General features: G+C 35.6%; 1 protein-coding gene across 1 annotated transcript in view; it reads left to right on the top strand.

Moving 5' to 3' along the window:
* LOC124163048 (serine/threonine-protein phosphatase rdgC) overlaps positions 1 to 20,481 on the top strand; it is a 473,289-nt gene that overhangs the window by 153,726 nt on the left and 299,082 nt on the right. Inside the window, exon 4 of the mRNA XM_046539832.1 lies at positions 4,864 to 5,015. Coding sequence (XP_046395788.1) covers positions 4,864 to 5,015 — 152 coding nt within the window. The remainder of the gene's footprint in view (positions 1 to 4,863; positions 5,016 to 20,481) is intronic.

The following is a 20,481-nucleotide window of genomic DNA, read 5'->3' as shown; positions in this document are numbered from 1 at the left end:
GGCTATAAATACAAATGTGGCAAACGGTACTTCTGGGTAATGACCCACATTTTAAAAAAAACCAGACATTACTAAAAGTCATAAAGTAGTCGTCATAGCATTAGAACGATAATAAATCCATATTTTACTTAACGGAAATTACCAGTGCATAATATAATCATAATCATAGTTCACAATTTAATGCGTCAATAATCCATAATACCATCCGAGGAAGGGATATTTGATCTACGCACCTTTCACGCAGTAATGTCATAACACTGATTACTTAAATTGATTAAGATTTCTATTCCTTACGTTACGGATTCCTCAATTCTGAAAAACGGTGGCAGTGGTGAGGTTCTCAATAATTTTCAAATTTTTAAGGTCTTTTTTTTCTCAACTGTTACTTTTGTAGGCGTATGGGAACGTGACCACCAGAATAACACGAAGTTACTGTCTAGAAAGTTGCGTTTAGGTGTTATTAGGAATAGGCTTAGAACAATAGTTATGTCTTACAGAGGAGACCATCTATTGAAAGGATTTGTGCGTCAACGTTGAAATATTTTTCTGGTACAGTATTTTTCAAAATAGGGAATCACATTCTCATTAACACGGCCTTTATTCAAATAGTTTTTTACATATTTTTTCCTAGAAAGCACCGCACATCAAATGGAGATGAGGACGTTGATAATTTATGAAATTAATGATATCACATTGATGTTACTTAATTTTTGATCTAGCTATAGGGATTTATTTTCACTTAAACATTCTATTCGCGTTTTTGAATGCTTGGGGAAATTTTCGGAGATCCAAGAGAATTTATTGCTACACCCTTGAGATCTATCCATAGTGGCGACGCAATTGAAAAATAGAAGCCTCAAAGGCATTGAATAAATTGCCTTTGCCCTGGCATGGAAAGTAGCTGTTCGGGATCTGCTTCCTTTGAAGCCTTCTTTTTTCTCTTTGAGTGGCCATCTGGGATGAAACCACAGGGCGTCAGATAAGTCTAGAATTCCTCTCACGTCACTGAACATCAAAGAAAGTTGACGAAGCTGCGATAAAATGTACAAATGCTAATTTATTCTTCTTAAAGTCGTAATTATATTTTATATTCTACTCTACTCTAGCCATCTATCGCTTTGAGTCCGCTAAGTGCAAAGTTTTTTGCAGCTTGTATATTCACCTTGTAAGTTTGCTTGGTTTTTTATAGCACATTGTTACCCACGTGAAGATTTAATTGCAAGAGAAGTAGTTCAATGCTCCATATTTTTTTGCATTGTCTTATCATGTTGGCAAATAGAATCGATTAGTTTCTACAAATTTGTAAATATCGATTAAAATTATTCATGATAATCAATTTTTGCATGCTAATGATGATTGATTAAGATTACCTGATATCTTTTTTATCTCCATGGTCTTCTTTCAGAATAGAGGTATTTTTAGACATTGATTTGTCCAGGTATATAATTGAATTTTCGTGGAGGTATCATTTTCGTTGAAGATTAATTTAGTTCTCGTTATTCTTGCTCAATTTAGTAATTAATAGCAGATTATGAATGGGATAACTCCGTACGTATTGGTTAATCACTTTTATTGGAACTAATGATCATTTTTTTCTTTGTCTATCTTGTTAATGGCAAAGGCTGTTCCTACCTGGGGAGGGTTACTCGCCGACCAATCATGTCTCTTTCCTGTAATCCCTATTAATGCCGCTTCAGCCCATAAATCAGTCCCATTTGTCTTCCCTTTCCAAGTTTGGTTAATTCTGCTATAGCCTTCTCATCTTTGATTTAGACCCTGCTAATGTTGGGGTCTAATGTACTCACACCAGTCTTCTTTTAATTTTTCAAATGATTTTTTTATCAATTCATAATGACTTAGTGCTTTCAAATGTATTGCGTAGTCATTTCCTTGAAAATTTTCTCTAAAATGTTCAAATATCAAAACGTATCGCTTGTTTTTGGCCCTTCGCAAGCATTATGAGCTGACAATCTTTCTCATCATTAATTATTTTACTTCGTTTTTTAAACATTTTTTAGGGATGCACAAAGGTTAAGAAAACACTTAGCTGTTTCACAAAATAAAATAAATGGCGACCGGTTTCGATACAGCGTATCATCATCTGGCAATTACAACTATCAGTACACAGAATTTATACCCTTGAAGGCGTTAGAGGGGTGGTAGAGTGGAGGTGGAGAAAGGGGGGAACTTCGGAGTATCCATTATTGGATGCAATTAGTTTGATTGTGTTTAGCTCCTTCATCCTGTTGTAATTCGACAATGGAATCAATCATAATCTGTGAAGCATACAATGTATTGCTGATAGTTTGTGAGAGAAGTGGAAGTTCCCCTTTCTCCACCTCCACTCTACCACCCCTCTAACGCCTTCAAGGGTATAAATTCTGTGTACTGATACTTGTAATTGCCAGATGATGATACGCTGTATCGAAACCGGTCGCAATATATTTTATTTTGTGAAACAGCTAAGTGTTTTCTTAACCTTTGTGCATCATGAAGGAGTTTCACCATGTTACGCCAACCACCATCGCATTTTTTAGGGACTTAGGGTTATAATATCCATATTTTTTCTGAAAGTAGCGTTTTTTAATGGGAAGTAAAAAGAACTTGAGGTTGATCGTTGCGGACGGTTGTTAAACGTACGGCAAGTTCATTTCGTTCTATCTAGCCTGAGAAATACGTACCCAAGGAAGAACTGTAGTTTTTGTATCGAGCTAATAAGGCATGGCTCTTTGAATATAGTGAAATAACTAATGTAACTATTTATTTAATGCTTATGGTAACTTAACATTGGATTTCTTGCATCAAAGTCGTCGGTAATGGACCACTCACCCAGTGTTTCAACCTGAAGGTTGGTTTGGCTTGATGAGGGTAGAGCTCACCAAGGACTAGGATAAAGGCGTGTGAAATTTACACGTTCAGCGTAAAATGGGCGTTTCTTTGAGCATTTATGATTAGGAGTGTCCGAAGGTTTTAACCGGAGACCCCTCGTTCAGCAACCAAAGCCATGTGCTCTACCCACTCACACGTCACTCAGGTTACCAAGGTCATGGATAAATTACGAATTTTATGTGTCGTGTTCCCAACAAGCCCACATCGTGTGGTAGAATACGTGTGATGATTTCGTCAAGAACGCTACATAGTGCTGAGCGTGTAACGCACATGAGTTCAAGCTTTGTCGTTCCTTTCATAGAAGGGATGGCTGAGCTCTACAACCATTATTTTCCGTCTGAATTACGTATATCTTTTCTTATTTATAATTGGAATGAACATGATGATTTGACGGAAGCGATGAATTAAGACAGATATTCGAACGGATAGATATGGAAATTCGTTTTCCCCCGAACCATTAAGGACTTCAATAAATGATAGTCGTTATTTCGTTTGAGCACTTGATTTTCATACGTAAACGGCTGGTTTCCTAACACCTCCTGCCACTCGCCTTTTTAGGCGCCTTGAGGGATAGTATGTAGATGTAGACAGTGGCTGAACTATGGAGGATATCCAATTTACACTAGGATGGAAATTTTTTTCGGACCCCCACTACTGTTGGGAGTTTACCCCCTGCTTAGTCCCTGTCCCTATCCTGGATCCGCCACTGCAAGTAGATGCTTGTACAGTAACCTTAAAGTCTTTACTTTCTGTTTTATCCCATGAAAATCCTTCATTTTCCTCTTCTGTAATTTTTTAAAATTTGTATGTGCTAGTTACCATTGATAACAAAGTTGAAATTCTCTGAGTGATAAGATATGTATCATATTTTAGGCCAATATTCGGGTTGAATAAGTAAGCGAAATAGTGGTTAACAATTTTTTTAATGAGTGGAGGATTCTAGTCCGAATGAACGATTCCATTGTATGAATAAACGTCTCTCGGATTTGCGCGCGGGTGAGATAATTAAATTTAAATTTACTCACCCCCGCGCAATCCCGAGAATAATGAATATTTATGAGTTAACTTTTCTCAAATATTATGAATGCTCGATGTTATGAATAAACTCCTATCTGGTTTGCCTGTTGGTAAGAAATATATATTATTTAAAGGTAAAATAATTCTTGGAGTATAGGTCAAATATATGATGCAAAAAAGTTGTTAGCCAACGATTTAGTTTATGTAAAACTATCATCAGGACTATGAATGATAACATGAGAACAATATAAAATACAGTGATATACAATATTTTTACATAAATAAATGTTACGAAAGAGTTTTTTTTATAACAATAATATAATTTTATAAATTTATAAAGAAGAGAATACACAAAAAATTTTGGCATACCTTAACTTTTCACATATTTATTGATATTACGTCACTAAGCTATTACCGAGCCTAGCTACCATTAATTTTTAATCAAAATTTACCATTAATTTTTAATCCTAATGAATGGTAACTAGGTTTGATAATAGCTTAGTAAAGTAATATCAATAAATATGTGCAAAGCCAAGGCATGTCAAAATTTTTTTGTGTATTCTCTTTTTATATATATTAAAAAAATTATAATATTGTAAATAAAAAACTCTTTCGTTACATTTATTTATGTAAAAATATTGCATATCATTGTATTTTATATTGTTTTCATGTTTTCATTTATAGCCCTGATGATAGTTTTAAATAAACTGATACGTTGGCTAACAACTTTTTTGTATCATGTATATTTGACCTATACTCTAAGAATTATTTTACCATTAATTAATGAGGTCAAGATAAGAAGAAAAAAATTAATTATATTATTTAAATTATCTTAACCGCGCAAGCGCGATACGAGTTCATTCATTCTATTCGCCGGGGAAGTGTAAAATCATACAGATACCAATGTATTCACGGGATCTCTCTCTTACGCATCGTGTGCGTGTTTTGTTTTTGCAGGGACGTGGAGGAGAGGTCAGAAGCCAGAGGAGGATGACGAGGCAGAGGACAAGTTTCCTCTCATCGACCCTACGTACAAGGGGCCGCACGTCAGCAGTCCTCTCATCAGGGCCGACCTAGACACTCTGATCCAGGCATTCACGAAGAAGAAGGTGGGTCAGGAGACGGAACAATACAATACAGTACGTCATCACATCTTTTTTTGAAATCTTCTGGATGTGCATGACGTGCTTCCGTCAGTTTTTTTATTTTTCTTATTTTTATCTTTTATAATTTTTTTGACTACCAATCTCTGGTGGACTCCTTATTTTTTCTGCATTTTTTGTGGGGCGCAATGTACTTTGTTCAATGGCTTTTGGTTTTTGCTGCACGTCCCCGCTGAAAAATGTTGCACTTGCAATTCCATGGTGTCCTCTGCATTCATCGCATCAGTCATCTGCACGAACGATTGAAGCCTTCACTTTCGTCGTTTGAAGAAAAAGAGATTTATGATCATTTGTATCAGGTTTGGTATATTTTCTTTTTTTTAATTTTCAGGCGTAACTTAGTTATGGTATAAGATGAGGGTTGATCCTCGGGTGAGCTTTTCATTGTCAAAAAACCAAATAAAAAATTAGAATTATTCACTCCCGAGCGACAAAAATAAAACATTTAAAAAAATATTTAGCGATGGATACGGTTTTAATCGAAATTTGTATACCTACTCATAAGCATACAATTTCAATGTTGTTGTTAGTAGGAAACATCATCGTATTTCATCTCTAATGAATAACCTTATATGATTTAGGGAAAGACATTGGCATGGTAAACGGCTTTAAAGCATTTTATTATACTGTTCATAAGCTCATTTGAGATATGTTCACCATGACTGTTTGAGATATGTTTCATAATTAAAGCACACTTTCATGGATGCGTTTGAGGCGAAGAGACAAAACAACGGGATCTTCAGCCAATCAGAAGCCTGGAATCCTTGGCGTGAGTTGTAGGAAATTAGGTATAACCTGTTACCTTTACCTTCTAAATGCTATAAATCTCTTATTCATAATTTTATTTTGAAATGCCGTGATTAACATTTTCGATTTCGTCGGCGATAAATTTAAAAGAAATTATTGCTGTCACTGAAGTTTGAACGTTTTTAGTGTTGTATATATCTTATAAAAATGTTTTTCTCCTGTAGCTATTTCATTGGAATAAAATTTTGGGAAAGTATAATTTCCGGGAAAATCCGTATTCATAGCTAAATATTATAAAGAGTTGATTTTTATTAAAAGAAAGTGGACAATTCTAAAATCATTGGCTTGCGATTTTGACCATGAAAAATTTACACCTTTTTTCTCGATATCGTCATGGAAATTCCTGCGGTGGTTCATTTCTGTAAGTGGAAAGGAAAAAATTAATCTTCTAATCTTCTATAAGCTCTTTATAACATTTTGATGACACATTTACATATGTTATCGTTGAAACATATGAGGCTGTAAAATTATGACTTCACAATTATTAATATCCCTTTCTTGCAGTAATTCCCCTGAAATGAATGCTTGATTACGTAGTGGGAAAGAAATAATTTAAATATGCTTTTATATGTCTGAACGTCTACCAGGGACGGCATGGTTGCAAAATTCGAAATTTGAGTCTTCCGCTTGTGATATTATTGATTGCACAGCAATTTGACTTTCAAGGCCTCATCAATCTCCTAGGATACGGAGCCATGCCTCCTCTCGCTCAAAATACTTCGCAAAGTATTCTTCACAGTTCAATCACCCTGGCAGGCATATTATTGCGTTTTTTTGTTAGATTTTATTAAAAATTTGAGAAAAATTTTATTTATTAGCCATTCTGACAAATCATTGATAAAAGATGCTATGCAAGGTTGAAATTTAATAGTATACATTCAATGAAAAGAGTCATGAATCAAATTGACGAAAAAATTATTTCACCGAGTTTTTTTTTCGAATTAAAAAAAAAGAAGATAATTCTTTAAAAGCGCTTTTGTAAATAGGATTTATTAAGTATATAAAATTGGTTTTTTGTTAATATATAAACTTTAAAAACGCCCATTAAATAAAAATAATGCATGTGTTATTTTTATAAAACATGAATTACATTTTTTATTAACACTATTTCATGTTTTTGAAACCATAATTTTTTTCTGTAAAAATGTCCTCTTTATAAATTGTACATCCTGAATTGTCCATAGAAACAGGCGTTTTAAAAATTTCGATTATTTTGAGCTGCTCATCTCTTCCCTGTAGAGCCATGACATTCTCCTTTTAGTCGTTCAGTGATCCCAGCTGCTCCTTTATATTTCTTATCTCCTCCTTCGCATTCCACCGGGGTACGGGAGACGCCATGTGAAAGGTAGTACCTACGGTTATTAAGCAAGTGAGGTAGAGAGGTGTAATGATTATGCCTTGAGATAAGGGGACTTGACTTGACTTTTTTTTTATTTTACCTGGCTCGGGTGAGGCCACAATCCGGCCCCCTCTTCCCCCGAGCCAGGGCTCTTCTACATAGGTATTTAAGTTAATTATTACAGTACAAAATATAGTAACGGTATGCATTATTTTCTTCTTTTAGTACATTTGGATCAGCTCCTTGGACATTCAATAGTGATTGGATGTCGGGCTGGTCAAGTCTTTTCTTTGCTTCATTCGAGTTCATCTCAGGAAATCCAGCATATACGATATGCATATAAAAAAATAAAAAATAAATAAATAATTACTTGATGCACTATAAAAAACAAATACCTTGAATATACATAAAAGTATAGGCTGCATTCTCACCAATCAGTGAAGGACATGAACAAAAATCAGATGCTTTAAAAGTTGGAATAAAAACGTTAAAACATTATAACATTCTCGTAATCAGAATGCAAATTTAAAAGAAGTCAATAAAGGACATTTGAAAATAAATTGAGGGGAGGTTGGATGGAGTAGTTAAAACCTAGCCCTAAAAAGTGTAACTTCTCTGATGGCAAAGAGAGGGTCTTAGAATGATAAGGGTAAGAGACTTCATGGCCCACGTCTACCGTTAGCAGAGCCGCATCAACGCCAGGCGATAAGCAGAATTTTTACTACGTCCTCCTCCAACTTGCATAAGGCGTCCAAAAGCATGCCCAACTCTAAGCAGTGATACGGCTAGCATTAAGGCCAATGTTTCCTGGCAAAATTTTATCTATTCAATTATATATCACCCGGAGCTGCGTAAAAATTGAACTGTTCTGCTGCAAGCCACGAAAAGGAACGAAAGATAACACAGGCCAACAAAAAAATTATGTTTGAAAACTTTTTTTAAATTTTAATAGCTTATCTTTATAGATTTTTATGTGCCGAATCCAAACTTGGCCTTAGTTTTTTTTTTATCACCCATAGTTTCCAAGCAATATGCATTTAATATTTAGTCTAATACCCCTATACGGTACACAGGGAAATCAATGAAACACTATGTTACATCGTAAAATTGTTTGTATTTACTGTTCACTACATCGTGATAAAATTGCTTGTATTTACTACAGCGTGATAATACAGGTTTCACTTGTCAACTGGAATTGGTCTACATTTTCTTTCCATCTTTTCCTTTAAGCTTCTTGTGTAGCTTTTTCTGCGATGAATCTCTCGCTGAACTTCTCGGTGAAGTACCAACAGTAATCCCCCATTTTCTTCGTTCATTAGACCTAATTTTTCAATTTTATTAAACTATAAAAAAAGCTGTTAAATTCTAAAAATATTGCTTGTTTTCATAAATTTAACTGTAAAATGTGAATAAATGGTGGGTGATACAACTTTAACACCATCATATTTGGATTCAGCAACTTTAAAAACGTAAGAATAAGGTATTTTCAGTAAAAATGTTTTTTCATTGTTGGCCTGTGTAATGATTTGAAATAATGATAAATGATAAAATCATGAATATTTTTACATTTTCTGCTTAGTTAATTCTTTGTACTGGCTGAAATCAGAATTTCTTGCAAGAGCTTACCCGGGATAGATTTATTTATTAAAATTTTATAATTTTTTCAATTTTATTTGCTCCCAAACCTCCGAAAGCAGCAGGGGTTTTGCTTTTGGAGACTCGCAAATTTGTCCATTTATATCGGGATGTGCAACAAATTAAACAGCTCTATGTGCACGAAAAACCATGCCCTGAATAGGGAAAACCTGCCAGGTTGGGAGTCGAACGTACGACCTCTTGTTTGGCAGGTTAGGACTTTACACCGCTGCCACCAACAAATGTTAGTTAGTAAATTGCGTGAAAAAATTAATTATTAAATTGCAGATGATAGGAAATTAATAGGGGCCCATTTTAATAACATATAAATTCTTGAAATTCAGAATAAACAAACTTGAATATCAGAAAGATCATGAGGGAGTTGGTTTATGTAAAAGACAGTTAAGTTCGTGTTCTGTTGTCTCATTAACTTCTCACATTAACTTCTCCGCGAATTTCTTGGAAATTCTGTGAGAGCATTTCCGGATGAATATCTCCGCTCCTCCTCCCCCGGGGGTGGACACAATGAGGAAAGAGAAGGGGATATGGGACAATGGAAGGACCACACACGCCGCGTTTGGGGCCACTTTCTTCTTTTTGCGCTACCCCGTTTTCCTCTTGCGACAAAGATAGAGAAGGAGGAGGCGGCTGTGTGTTTGTTCTATTCGGTGGTCTCAGCTTTAATCCCTATGACGACGGCCGAACAAAACTCTTTTCCCGTTTGCTTATCCTCTGTCCTTCCTGACATGGTTTTCGAGATGGCGCTCGTAAAAACCGCTTTTCCCACCCGGATCGCTCAAGCACGGAGATTCGTCTTTTATTTTCCCGGCACACTCAGCGTGCGCTCTCCGCGATACGACCGTCCATCCGCGAGATATGCGTTATTTCCACTGTTATTTTAAATCTCTTTATTTTTTTAAAGCTTGTATCTCCCTAGATAGAAGAACTTTGATAGGACCTGTCGCGGAACAATCGTGTTCTACCCTTGCCTTTTGTAATCGTGGCGGAAGCTCTCGCATTCCTCTTGTTAGCAACAATTGTGTTGACCCGTGCTCATTTTTATTGCTCATTATAAATTGTATGTATAAACGTTTCGTTATTTATTGCGTTGCTCTGTTGATTTTTATACATTAGTGAAGAAATTTTATATTTATCGGAGTGGGATAATCATGTGACACATATGATTATCCAACTCCGCATATGACTCCCATTTTCCAAAATTCCCCAAACATTTTATTATTTGCTTCTATTGAATGGTTGAACAGTTCTTTCGCTTCCATCCAAACGATGCTACTATATCGGGTAGACGTTAAATTAATTCAATGAATTTTAGATTTCCTTTTCCTTCGGTGTTTCATGAAAGTAGTTTACATTTTGAAAAATGGATCTCTTATTTGTGATTTCACAACTTATATTTTTGTTTGCATAAATTCATGCGATGTTTAAAATTACCTCCAGTCTTATTTTGCTAAAGTGCCTGTAGTGAAATTATTTTTCCTACTATACAAGATTTTCGTAATGCAAAGAAAAAAACGGAATTTCCAGGAGTGATAATGATGAAAAAACTATGATTGACTTCAAAAGTGCGTGGAATCATGCTAAAAGTACAACATTAATGGAGTTTTGGTTAGCCTATTTAAGGAATACGTGTTATTTATAGTTAGGATTAACAATTGTAATTTCTTGTTTAACTGTATTGGAGCATTGAATTTTTAGAATAATGAGCTTTTTCTATATAATCGTAGACATTATTCTTAATAGATTTGTAATGGACTTTAGGCAATATTTGTTATATTTTAGTTCTTTTCAGTTGGTCGAATATCAATACAACAAGTTTGATGGCCAAAAATTTACCTCTATTTAAAAAAAAATTGCCTCGCCAAATGGAGCCTCAAATGTAAACTGCATCAAACAGTGATTTTGAAAAAAAATCTCATTTCTTTTCTGCATGTTTCAACTCCTTACATCTTCCGATATGCCCCTGTTCTAGGACGATTCCTCTTAATGAGAAGAAGCAATCATAGCTCGCTCCAATTTCATCCATTATTTGTATCGATGCCCGACTTAATAAACGCCGATTCCTTAGCATATTCGAGCGGTTTTTGTCCAGCCCTTGACCCAGTAATAGCCGTGGTTCCGGGCGTGATCACTTTCCTTCGATAAAGATATCGATTACTCCATCGTGCGTGACTCTGGAACAAAATGTGATTCCATATTTAAATTGAATTAAATAATTTATACGTAACCCTACCTTTGGTATTCTAAAAATAGAATTGTTATGAAAACCTCATGGGCACAAAGGAACAGTAAAAATAACACGGTATAGTACAAACAGTATATAATCAGTATCACTGAAGTAGTTTTAACTATTCTCTTCATAATGATTCAATGCATAAATACCTTATTTGATTTGGCAAAGAAAAAAAACAAAATAGATTTGGAATCCTGTTTACTTTATAGCATTCAGAAGTTATAATTAAATTATTACATTGCATGATTCATTTACTCGTTTTTTACCTCAAAGTATAGCAGAAGAAACCGAGTTTTATTCGTTTAGTTACAATCATAGAATTAACCTAAAGTACAATTTTTTTGTGGTGAGAATTGGTTGATAAGTGTTTTCCCAAAACGCACTGCGTTACAAACGTTTCTTGGGTATGGGATCATGTGAAGTACATTGATGAGATCGCAATTCATTCCAAGGGTGCGCGTATTATTCTTCCTTCTTTCACTTTTACTTCAATCAATATACTTTATCGAATAAAAATAGTTAACCATTTATTTAGTCAGTATTTCCTAAACTTGGCTTAAACTATAGTACGTATAAAATTATATCCTCCAAAGAAAAATAAAGTGGTATATTAACGAAAATCAATCATTGTATCCCCGGAAACTCCTACGATATAATTTTTGTCTAGAAAGTGAATGATTGTTTAATATTCTAGTACTTTTTTGTTGCGTTACTGCAGTGAAGTTAATGGTTGCAAAGGAATGACGGGAGTTTTGCAAGGTAAAGTGTAATATAAAATGGCCTTCTATAGTAAATTGCTTGTGCGAATTAAACTTGTTATTCGGTTCGTTGCAAGGCTGCGAAGTGGAAAAGACACAGACGGTTATTGGTTGCTATGCTGAAGTGATTGTGTAGCAGAGTAAAAACATGGAGGAAATATTTGCCACAATTATCAGCTGTTTGTAATGAATAGCAAGCAAAAAAAATAGAAGAATGACTGAGAATGAGAATGTAGAATGAACTAGATTCCAAGTGTCTTGAAATGTTCGCGAATAGTTTCGTGAAACTGATAAATATAAAAGTGGCGCTATTTATGCATTCAACTGTCTTATGAATCTCTCGCACCTACGCATTTGATGTTAATCTGTAGAAATTCCACGTGTTCCATGGACCTACCTTATGCCGCCAATGTAATCAATGGGTACAGCCAAGAATTGCTTATTAGCTTGTGACCTTCGTTCACGATGTAAGACTGGAATGGCTAGATAATGGTGCCGTATACGATGCAATGAGTGAGAAAATTAAATTTTGGTCGGTAATGGAGATTGCCTGAATTTCATTTCTTCCAAACAGCAGCTGCAGTTATGAGGTATGGATCGTGTTTACTTGCGTACGGATTTAATGGCTTCATCGCTAGGGCCTCAACCTACTATTTTCTTACCGTCTGTTCCTCCCAATTGTACAAACCACAGGGTCGAGGTAAAAGATTGTTTCATAATCCGTACAAATCCGGGGACAAATTGAGGTCAAATATCCACAGAATTCTATTATTGCCTTCCTACTTTCAAATCTTGTTATTTCCGACGAACACATTGACATCTTGATACATTCCACACTGGTCCAAGTTGGACGGGTAGTGCGGTATGATTAAACCCTGCGTATTTCTCTCGTGTTTCAATAAATTCTCTTGCAATTGTCGTCCCTCTATCCCTCTTCCTATAAGTATGCAAATGTCCCGTGTTTGAGGAGGAACATAGCGTAGAATTGCCTTGCAGGTCATCCTATACGTTAGTTCATTACCACAGAGGGATTTACGCTGGGATTAAAATCGGCTGCATAAACTCTGCTTAGGTTCGCAGTGCATTTCCATTAATATCCAACTGTTATATCCAGTCTCTGTTATATCATCATAAACAGGGAAGTTCTGGGATCGTTTACAAACTGTTCATTATTCAAACACCTTAAGATTGAGCGCATCAAAAGTCAGGGCATTTTAATTATGTTTCCTGTCGAGCCAATTTCCGGCTGATAGAAGCGTTGAAATAGCGTAGCTAAGGCTTGAGGATAATATTTCTAATTGTCATTCAAAAAAGTAAATATTTCATCGCATTTTAACAAGTTGATTACTAACTAGGATAACCGAAAATGAAATGATAAAATAGAATGTGTAATAAATTGTGTAATCATTCAAAAAATTCTAAATTATTAATTATTCAATAAAGCATTAATGTTAATAACCAGAAGTTACGCAATATTGATTATTTGTTTTGGCGTATTTTTTGTTTTTTTTTTTCAAATGTTTTAGAAAATTTCCAAAAATCATAAACCAAATTCCGTGTAAGGTGCCCTTATCTCCCTCACTACACTATAACTTATGAGGGAAAATGGAGCAAGAGAGAAATAACGATAACATCTTGTTTTTCTACCAATAAGTTTCTTAATTTACCATTGGTATACTTTTAGTAGTTATTAGCCTGTATAAAGCAATCTGGCGTGAATTGAGCAAAGCATTTCAATAGTGGACGTGGAAGAGACATAATGCATAACATTGAAAAATATATTCATTCTGTAAAAAAAAACAATGATTGATCTCTAAGTATCTCACCAAAAGGACTTTTCAGCCATACGTATTGGTAAAATATTAATATGTTTCAATATTTTGCTAGCTGTCAGTATCATTCACTCGGATCTGCAAGGACAAATTATGATTTAGAAAACCGGGCGTATACAACGCACTGGTTTTCTTTGGGCTTACCAGATTAAGGAAGAGAGGATAAGCAGTTTTATGGGTTTAGGGCGAGTTTCAAAACGGAAATACTCACTCAAGCGGCTGCAATGGAGGCGTGGATTCTCATACTTCTGGGAGAAGATATTTCACCTCTTTTTTCGTTTTTATTTATTTTTTTTCGTGGCTGCGATGAATATGGGGGAACATTTGGTCCCTGCGGAAAATTATTGCTCTCCTTTGGATTGCAATCAGCAACTGTTCTCTTCCACCGCGCCGAGTTGCCACTGAAGGAAAAAACATTGGATTAAAAGGAGACGAGTTAATACGATTGTAGTTCGCGGAATTATGGGAGCTATGGATTCCATTAGTCGGTCGTCTTCGTTCAATCCGAAAAGATGAAAATTTCATTGCCTCGCCGGAAGCGATATTAATTTATCGATTCCTCCGAGGATGAGTCGTATCACTCCGATGTCTTCATGGGCCATTGAAAGAGAGGATTTTATGCTCCGCTACCGCGATAATCTTGTTTTAACAGCGTGATTACTTATCTGCTTAAACCGATTGCGTAAATCAAATTTTATTTGCTAAGGAGATAAATGCAATAGCACAATGCTCAGAAAATGAGATCAATATACGAAAATATGTGCTTGAATGTGGGTGTGTAAAGAGGAAAGTGTAATACGTCGGAAAGTGCTAATGGTGGTTGTAGGTATAACCTATTGTTATGCTAATAATTCAGTTTTCTCCTCTGTGAGCGGAGTGAAAATTGGCGAACATTGTACAGGGATTTTGAAGCAAAAATTTTTCTTTTTTTCTCCATGATAACTTTTGCTTATATCAGCTAACACATATTTACGGAAACAACTGCGGTGTATGCTTAGACACTGTCCATCAAACATTGATCCAGAGGAAGAGGGGGCCGGATTGTTGCCTCATCTGGACCAGGTAAAAGAAATAAATTAAATCAAATCAAATTCGTATAGTTATTCTTAGTTTAGTGAAAGTGAAATAATCTGTGGTTGTATGCTAAGTAATTTTTCCAATTAATGACTTTCAGTAAGAAAAATAATGGTTCGTTAAAAGCAAGATAGATATTTGATATACCTCTGGAATTCAGGTTAGCATACTTTTTATGCTGCGGGTCACGTGGTCAATTGTTAGAATTAGACGCAGATTTTATCATAGTATGTATTGAAAAAGTATGTAAAAAAATGCTAATCAAGTTTTCTTCTGATCAGTGTAACAAAAAGGATTTTTAGAATTAAATGACATAGCGGTAGATTAGGAAACGCTCAAAAGATTGATCCTTGAAATTTTTACTGAAAATGAGAGCAGAAATCAAGATTGTAATATTTTTAAACTGATGCTAAAGGAGCGTGGGTGGATGAGTGTGTGGAGCGCTTGGTTACTGATCGAAGAGTTCCGGCTTCAAAGCTCGTTGAATCCTAATTTCACCCCCAAACAAAATCATCGAAGTGCGAGGTGGCCTAGGGAAAGGAACCCTACCCGGATTGTGGGAAATGTACACGCCGTGGCTTATTTCGGGGTGTACTCTACTCTAACCTATCAACACCACCTTCGTGTGGAAGAACTGAGTGGGTGAGTTTAAATATTTCTTTCCAATAAATAGTGCTCCAATTATTGAAGAAAATTTGTACGAAAGCCTTTTATGCATATCTTTTTTTTTTAAGTTTTTCGATAAAATGTCGACATTAAAATCTCACCCACGAAGTAATAGTTGGTGAAATTTCAAATCTTTAAAATAGGCATATGTTGACAGTAACAATGTACCCTGAAAATATAATCGGATTAATTCTCGTGTTCAAATTCCAAACATAAGCTTTGAATGCATTCGGCCGTATCATTCAATCCATAGGATATTATATTCACCCGCTACCTTTCATCGATTAGTTCCAAGAATTTATGGATTGTTCGGGTCGGACGAAAATTCTGAGTATTATTTGGCGCACTTAAGACGATCATTTCCTCCAAAGGAAAAATGCTGGTATAAATAACGATGAGAAATAGATGGAGTAACTGCGCAATAAACGTCTCTGATCGTTTGGGGAACCTTGAATGAGACAAAAAATAATCTCCGTCGATTAAGATGACGATCACTCCCCCTCTTCCGGTCGTTTTACTTGCGGTGCATTAATTGTTGAAAATTTATTTTATAATCGTGATATTTTCGGGTGTACGCAGTTGATTAATTTCATAATTTTTGGTAGAAATAATTCTCGGGGTTTCACCGGGTGTGGTTTTGGGTAATTGGTTCCAACGTTTCGAAGGCTGAGTCTGCCACTTTCTTCAGGGATAGAACGTGGAGCCAAATTCTACTTGAGAAGTGTTATAAGTTTGAAAAATTATATTCTCAAATATAATTGCTCTCCACTTTCCACCACTGAAGGCGATGGCTGACTCAGCCTTAGAAACGTTGGTACCAATCACGCAAAGTCAGCGGCATTCAAACTTCGGGCGTGAAAATTTCGTCCATTGCAGGGCGGGCGAAATTTTCCTGTCTGTAAATTTATTTTAAGCACGTTTTTGCGTGTCCCCCGATAATTCAAGTTCTTACACTCGTTGATAGCAAGAGTATTTTTACCCACAAATTTTATCCACCTGTATTTGATAAACACGTGGGCATTTAATGTTTGGGTATGCCTTGCGGTAAATACGTAAAATTTTATGGGTGGAGCACTGGAGAAGTACATTATTTTTATAGGAAAAAACTCCAAGGAAATTCTGCTTTTAAGCATTAGTGCTGCTGCCTCGCTTATTACTCCGACTTTGGAAGGGATGCAGAAGGTTCCGTTATGACTTTCGGAATGAACGTCGGGTGTGATGGTGACTGAATAATCACAGGGCGTTAAGCCTCGGAATGCGTAAACTCATTATTCAAGCGTTTTCAAAAGGTCAGCGGCGTTGAAAACATCGTGCGTGAATATTCCATCCATTGAAGGGCGGGCGAAATTTTCCTGTCCGTATATTTCTTTGCAAAGCACGTTTTTGTGTGCCCTTCGTTAATTCAAGTTAGTATACCCGTTGATAACGAGAGTATTTTTGCCCGTATGGGATTGAAAACTAATTATATTATTTTTATTTTCTGCTTGAATGCTAAAAGACAGATATTGTGGATTATTATTTGTCCGAAAATTGAAAATATGCTCTTGTTTAATTATTTATTATGGCCGCGTAAAATTTCTACCTGTTTGCTTTTCTTTTTGGGCGTTTGGTAAAATTAGAGCTTTTATTTATGTAGTAGAGGAGTTAATATTGTATGTATAATTATCTAGCGATTTCATCGATGGATTATTCTTCCTCATAGAATAATTCTCTAAAATCGCGGCTTGGTAACGGTTTTCCAGGTTTCGCTAGTGGTAAATCCCACCCGCCTTTGTGACGGTGCGGGATTCCTCGTCCCATCCCTTCCTTCCCTATGCCGTCCCTTAAACTTAAATTATATGTTTATACCACTCGTTTTGGTAATAAGAACACCCGTTTCAATTGGATCTTCAGTAAATATATAAACTTATGCCAATCGATTGATGTAATTTAATCCCTGAAGATTTAGTATACTTGGACCTGAAAAAAAGTTGCATTAGGGGAGACCGGGGCACGTTGGCCATAGGGGCAGGATGGCCCAGTCGAGTTAATTCATACAATAGACACTGAATCGTGCTAGGAATCTATCAGAAGGTTGGTAGCACACTTCCTCTTTCTCCACAACACCATAATGACTGGCGGAGCAGTTTTTGACAAGTTATAGCGATTAATTGTATTTGCGCGTGTTTCAGTAAAATTCTACTCCCAGGTTAAATGTGTGTTATTTAAGTTTTGATCAATTTGGGCCTAGTAGTTGAGTACTATAATAAAAGCTCATAGTTTAAGGATAACTTTGTGTGGCATACAATCTAAATTGCTTCAGTGAGTTTTGTAACGAATAGAATATATTGTAAACATGGCGATGGGGCAGGTTGGCCCAGCGACGACGGGGCACCCCGGCCAACATGCCCCGTCCTATGCATTTCTTAGTTAAAAATGGCCTAATTTTGAATAGACGGTCACTTGCATCATCAATTGAGCTGTTATTCAGGTGTAAATGACTTAATATTGTTACAAATCGGTTACAATGCATGCTTGCCAATAAGAGTGTGGGGAAGTACCTTTTGTTAAGTTTTGTTACCTTTTTGGACCAACACATACGTTTATTAGGGAATTTATCGTAGCATGACATTATCATTACATGTCATATTACGTGACTTTATCATGCCATACGTTCCTCCTTCTCCAAAGCTAGATTTACATTTTTCTGGTTAGCATATATGTCACTGTTTATGCAAATGTGCTTAAGCAGTTTATCCGAGAAAAATGAAAAAAAGTCGAGTGGACTTACGCATTTGATTACCTCTTCAGTAGGAAGAATTGGATTACAATTTAAACTGAGCTCGAAAGCTGGATTACCCTTTCCTCACTTACATGGATTATTTTCAGTTACATTTGAGGGTAAGCTTGCATCAATAGTCAACTCCAGCTGGGTCTGCGATTAGTCGTCTTTGGGAGCGTTGGGTTGCGTCTGAACTGATTAGACACAAAGACTCAATTAAATTCAAAGAGGCTACTAAAATATAAGCGCAGCGGTGAATACAGACATCTATTTGAACGTAACATAGTATCACAATGTAACGCATGTCAACTGGAGCTAAAAAAATGAAATACGCGCGTCCAATATAGGAAGATGAAGATTCACTGTTCCTAAAGTGTGCCTTTTTAGACGGTCAGCCTGGAGCACAATGTATTTAGTGCACAAATTGCAAGCTTTGTGCTCATTAGGCATGTGTGAACAATGAAATCCGCGTACTATTTCACAAGAGCAATAATTGTGCTGATCCTTTGTATCTGGACAGTCACAAAAGTCAACTGGTTTATATTAGCACGCCAGAAATCCTAATAATTTAAAGCTTTCCCGTTGTTTTAGTAAAATGGTTACATAAACTGAAATATATTTCTTGATTACTATTAGTTTTAATTTGATTTCCTAAAATCATACTAGTTCAGCTTATCAAAAAATACATGGGCCAACGTGCCCCAGCCGCTGGGCCAACTTGCCCCGATGTAGGGGCAGATTGGCCCACCTGTCATATGCCCAGTATTTATTTATTTTTTAAAATTTATAACTCATATATTCAAGTTTATTTATTGCCATCTAGATTTAGAAAGACTGTTCTATAATTTAGCAATAATTTCATAAAGTTAACTATACATAAATAAAAAATATTTAAAAATGTAAAAAAATCGGGCCAACGTGCCCCGGTCTCCCCTACATTAATAAGTTGACCAATTGTAGAAGGTAGGTTTTTAAAAAAAGGAAACTTAATATTTTAATAGTTGATACATTAATTGAAGTTGCCTTATCATGTATTTGCGTAAAATATCACCATACTGACTAGTTTTTAAACAATATTTTATGAATTTATGGGAACTTAGGTCTTCATTGATTTTTAACATAACTTTTTCGTTTGTTTCTTATTTAGCATTTATATTACCTGTGGCCCTAAGGACTACACATACGACCTTATCCGAAAGCGGTGCCCCCAAAGGAAACCAGAAAGAAGGCCAAAAGTTAAATTGTGTATTTTAACTGATGCACCAGAAAAATACATTAAATTTTCACAGCAGAGATCTTACAATGTAAAATTTATGTAACAAATTTCAATATTTCTATTAATTTTTGTTTTGCAGTTTATAATTCCAATTCAAGTTTTTAGGTCCAATGCACGCTATGCGTAGGACTGAGGTACACTATCTGCAGATCTAAGTAGGTACCTATTTTTTTCAAATGAATTTAAAAAATAATATATAAGTTTACCACAGCTATTGAAAAACATATATGTTGTGCTAAATGATGCACAGGTTTTGCTGTGTATATTTTGGATTTGATTTTATCAATAGCTTGACAATAAAAAATAAAAAAATCTAAAAATAGGTCCTACTCTCACCTACTCTCAAACTCTTCCGGTGCAGAAATACCAGTGATTTTTTTAAAGGATTGTTTCTGTTTTCCACATCCAACACCTTCGTTCCGCAAAAATACTTAGCGTTTTCAATTATATATACCTACTTTAAAATTATATATGATTGAATTCTTTTATTTTTTACCGCAATTAAAAATAAGAATTAATTAAAAATGGATCGTGAAATGAAATCCGTTTAATGTGCTATAGGTCTTAACCGGAACGAGTCCCTTTTTTAACTTCCGATTTTTTATATTCAATAGTGGCCCATTGTACACCTTTTTCACAGCTGTCGGATGCCTGAATGGTATACCTTTTGAATGGTGTTTGTAAAGCCCATTGTTGAGAGAAACAGAGGCTTACTACGTCAGCGGTTGTGTTGGGTAACCATAAATCCACTCATTGTTCCCTTCAGTCTTCTTTTTTGTTTTTATTTCCCGATTCCAAGCCCACAGCTCTTAATAATCCCGAATAATATTTCGGAAATGTCCTGTTTTATGTCCACGCGGATCCGTCAGTCAAGCGTATAGGCGCCATTGTTTCACGCAATACCCAAAGAAAACGGTAAAGGTGACAAGGTGATAGCCGTCCAATCGATTTTTCCATGTTGGGCGAAGCAAGACTGGTTAAACGGTTTTTTCATCCACTAAGCCTGAATCATA

The sequence above is a fragment of the Ischnura elegans genome, chromosome 7, assembly GCF_921293095.1.
Source record: "Ischnura elegans chromosome 7, ioIscEleg1.1, whole genome shotgun sequence".
NCBI classification, from domain to species: Eukaryota; Metazoa; Arthropoda; class Insecta; order Odonata; family Coenagrionidae; genus Ischnura; species Ischnura elegans.
This window is presented reverse-complemented; position numbering and strand designations above follow the sequence as displayed.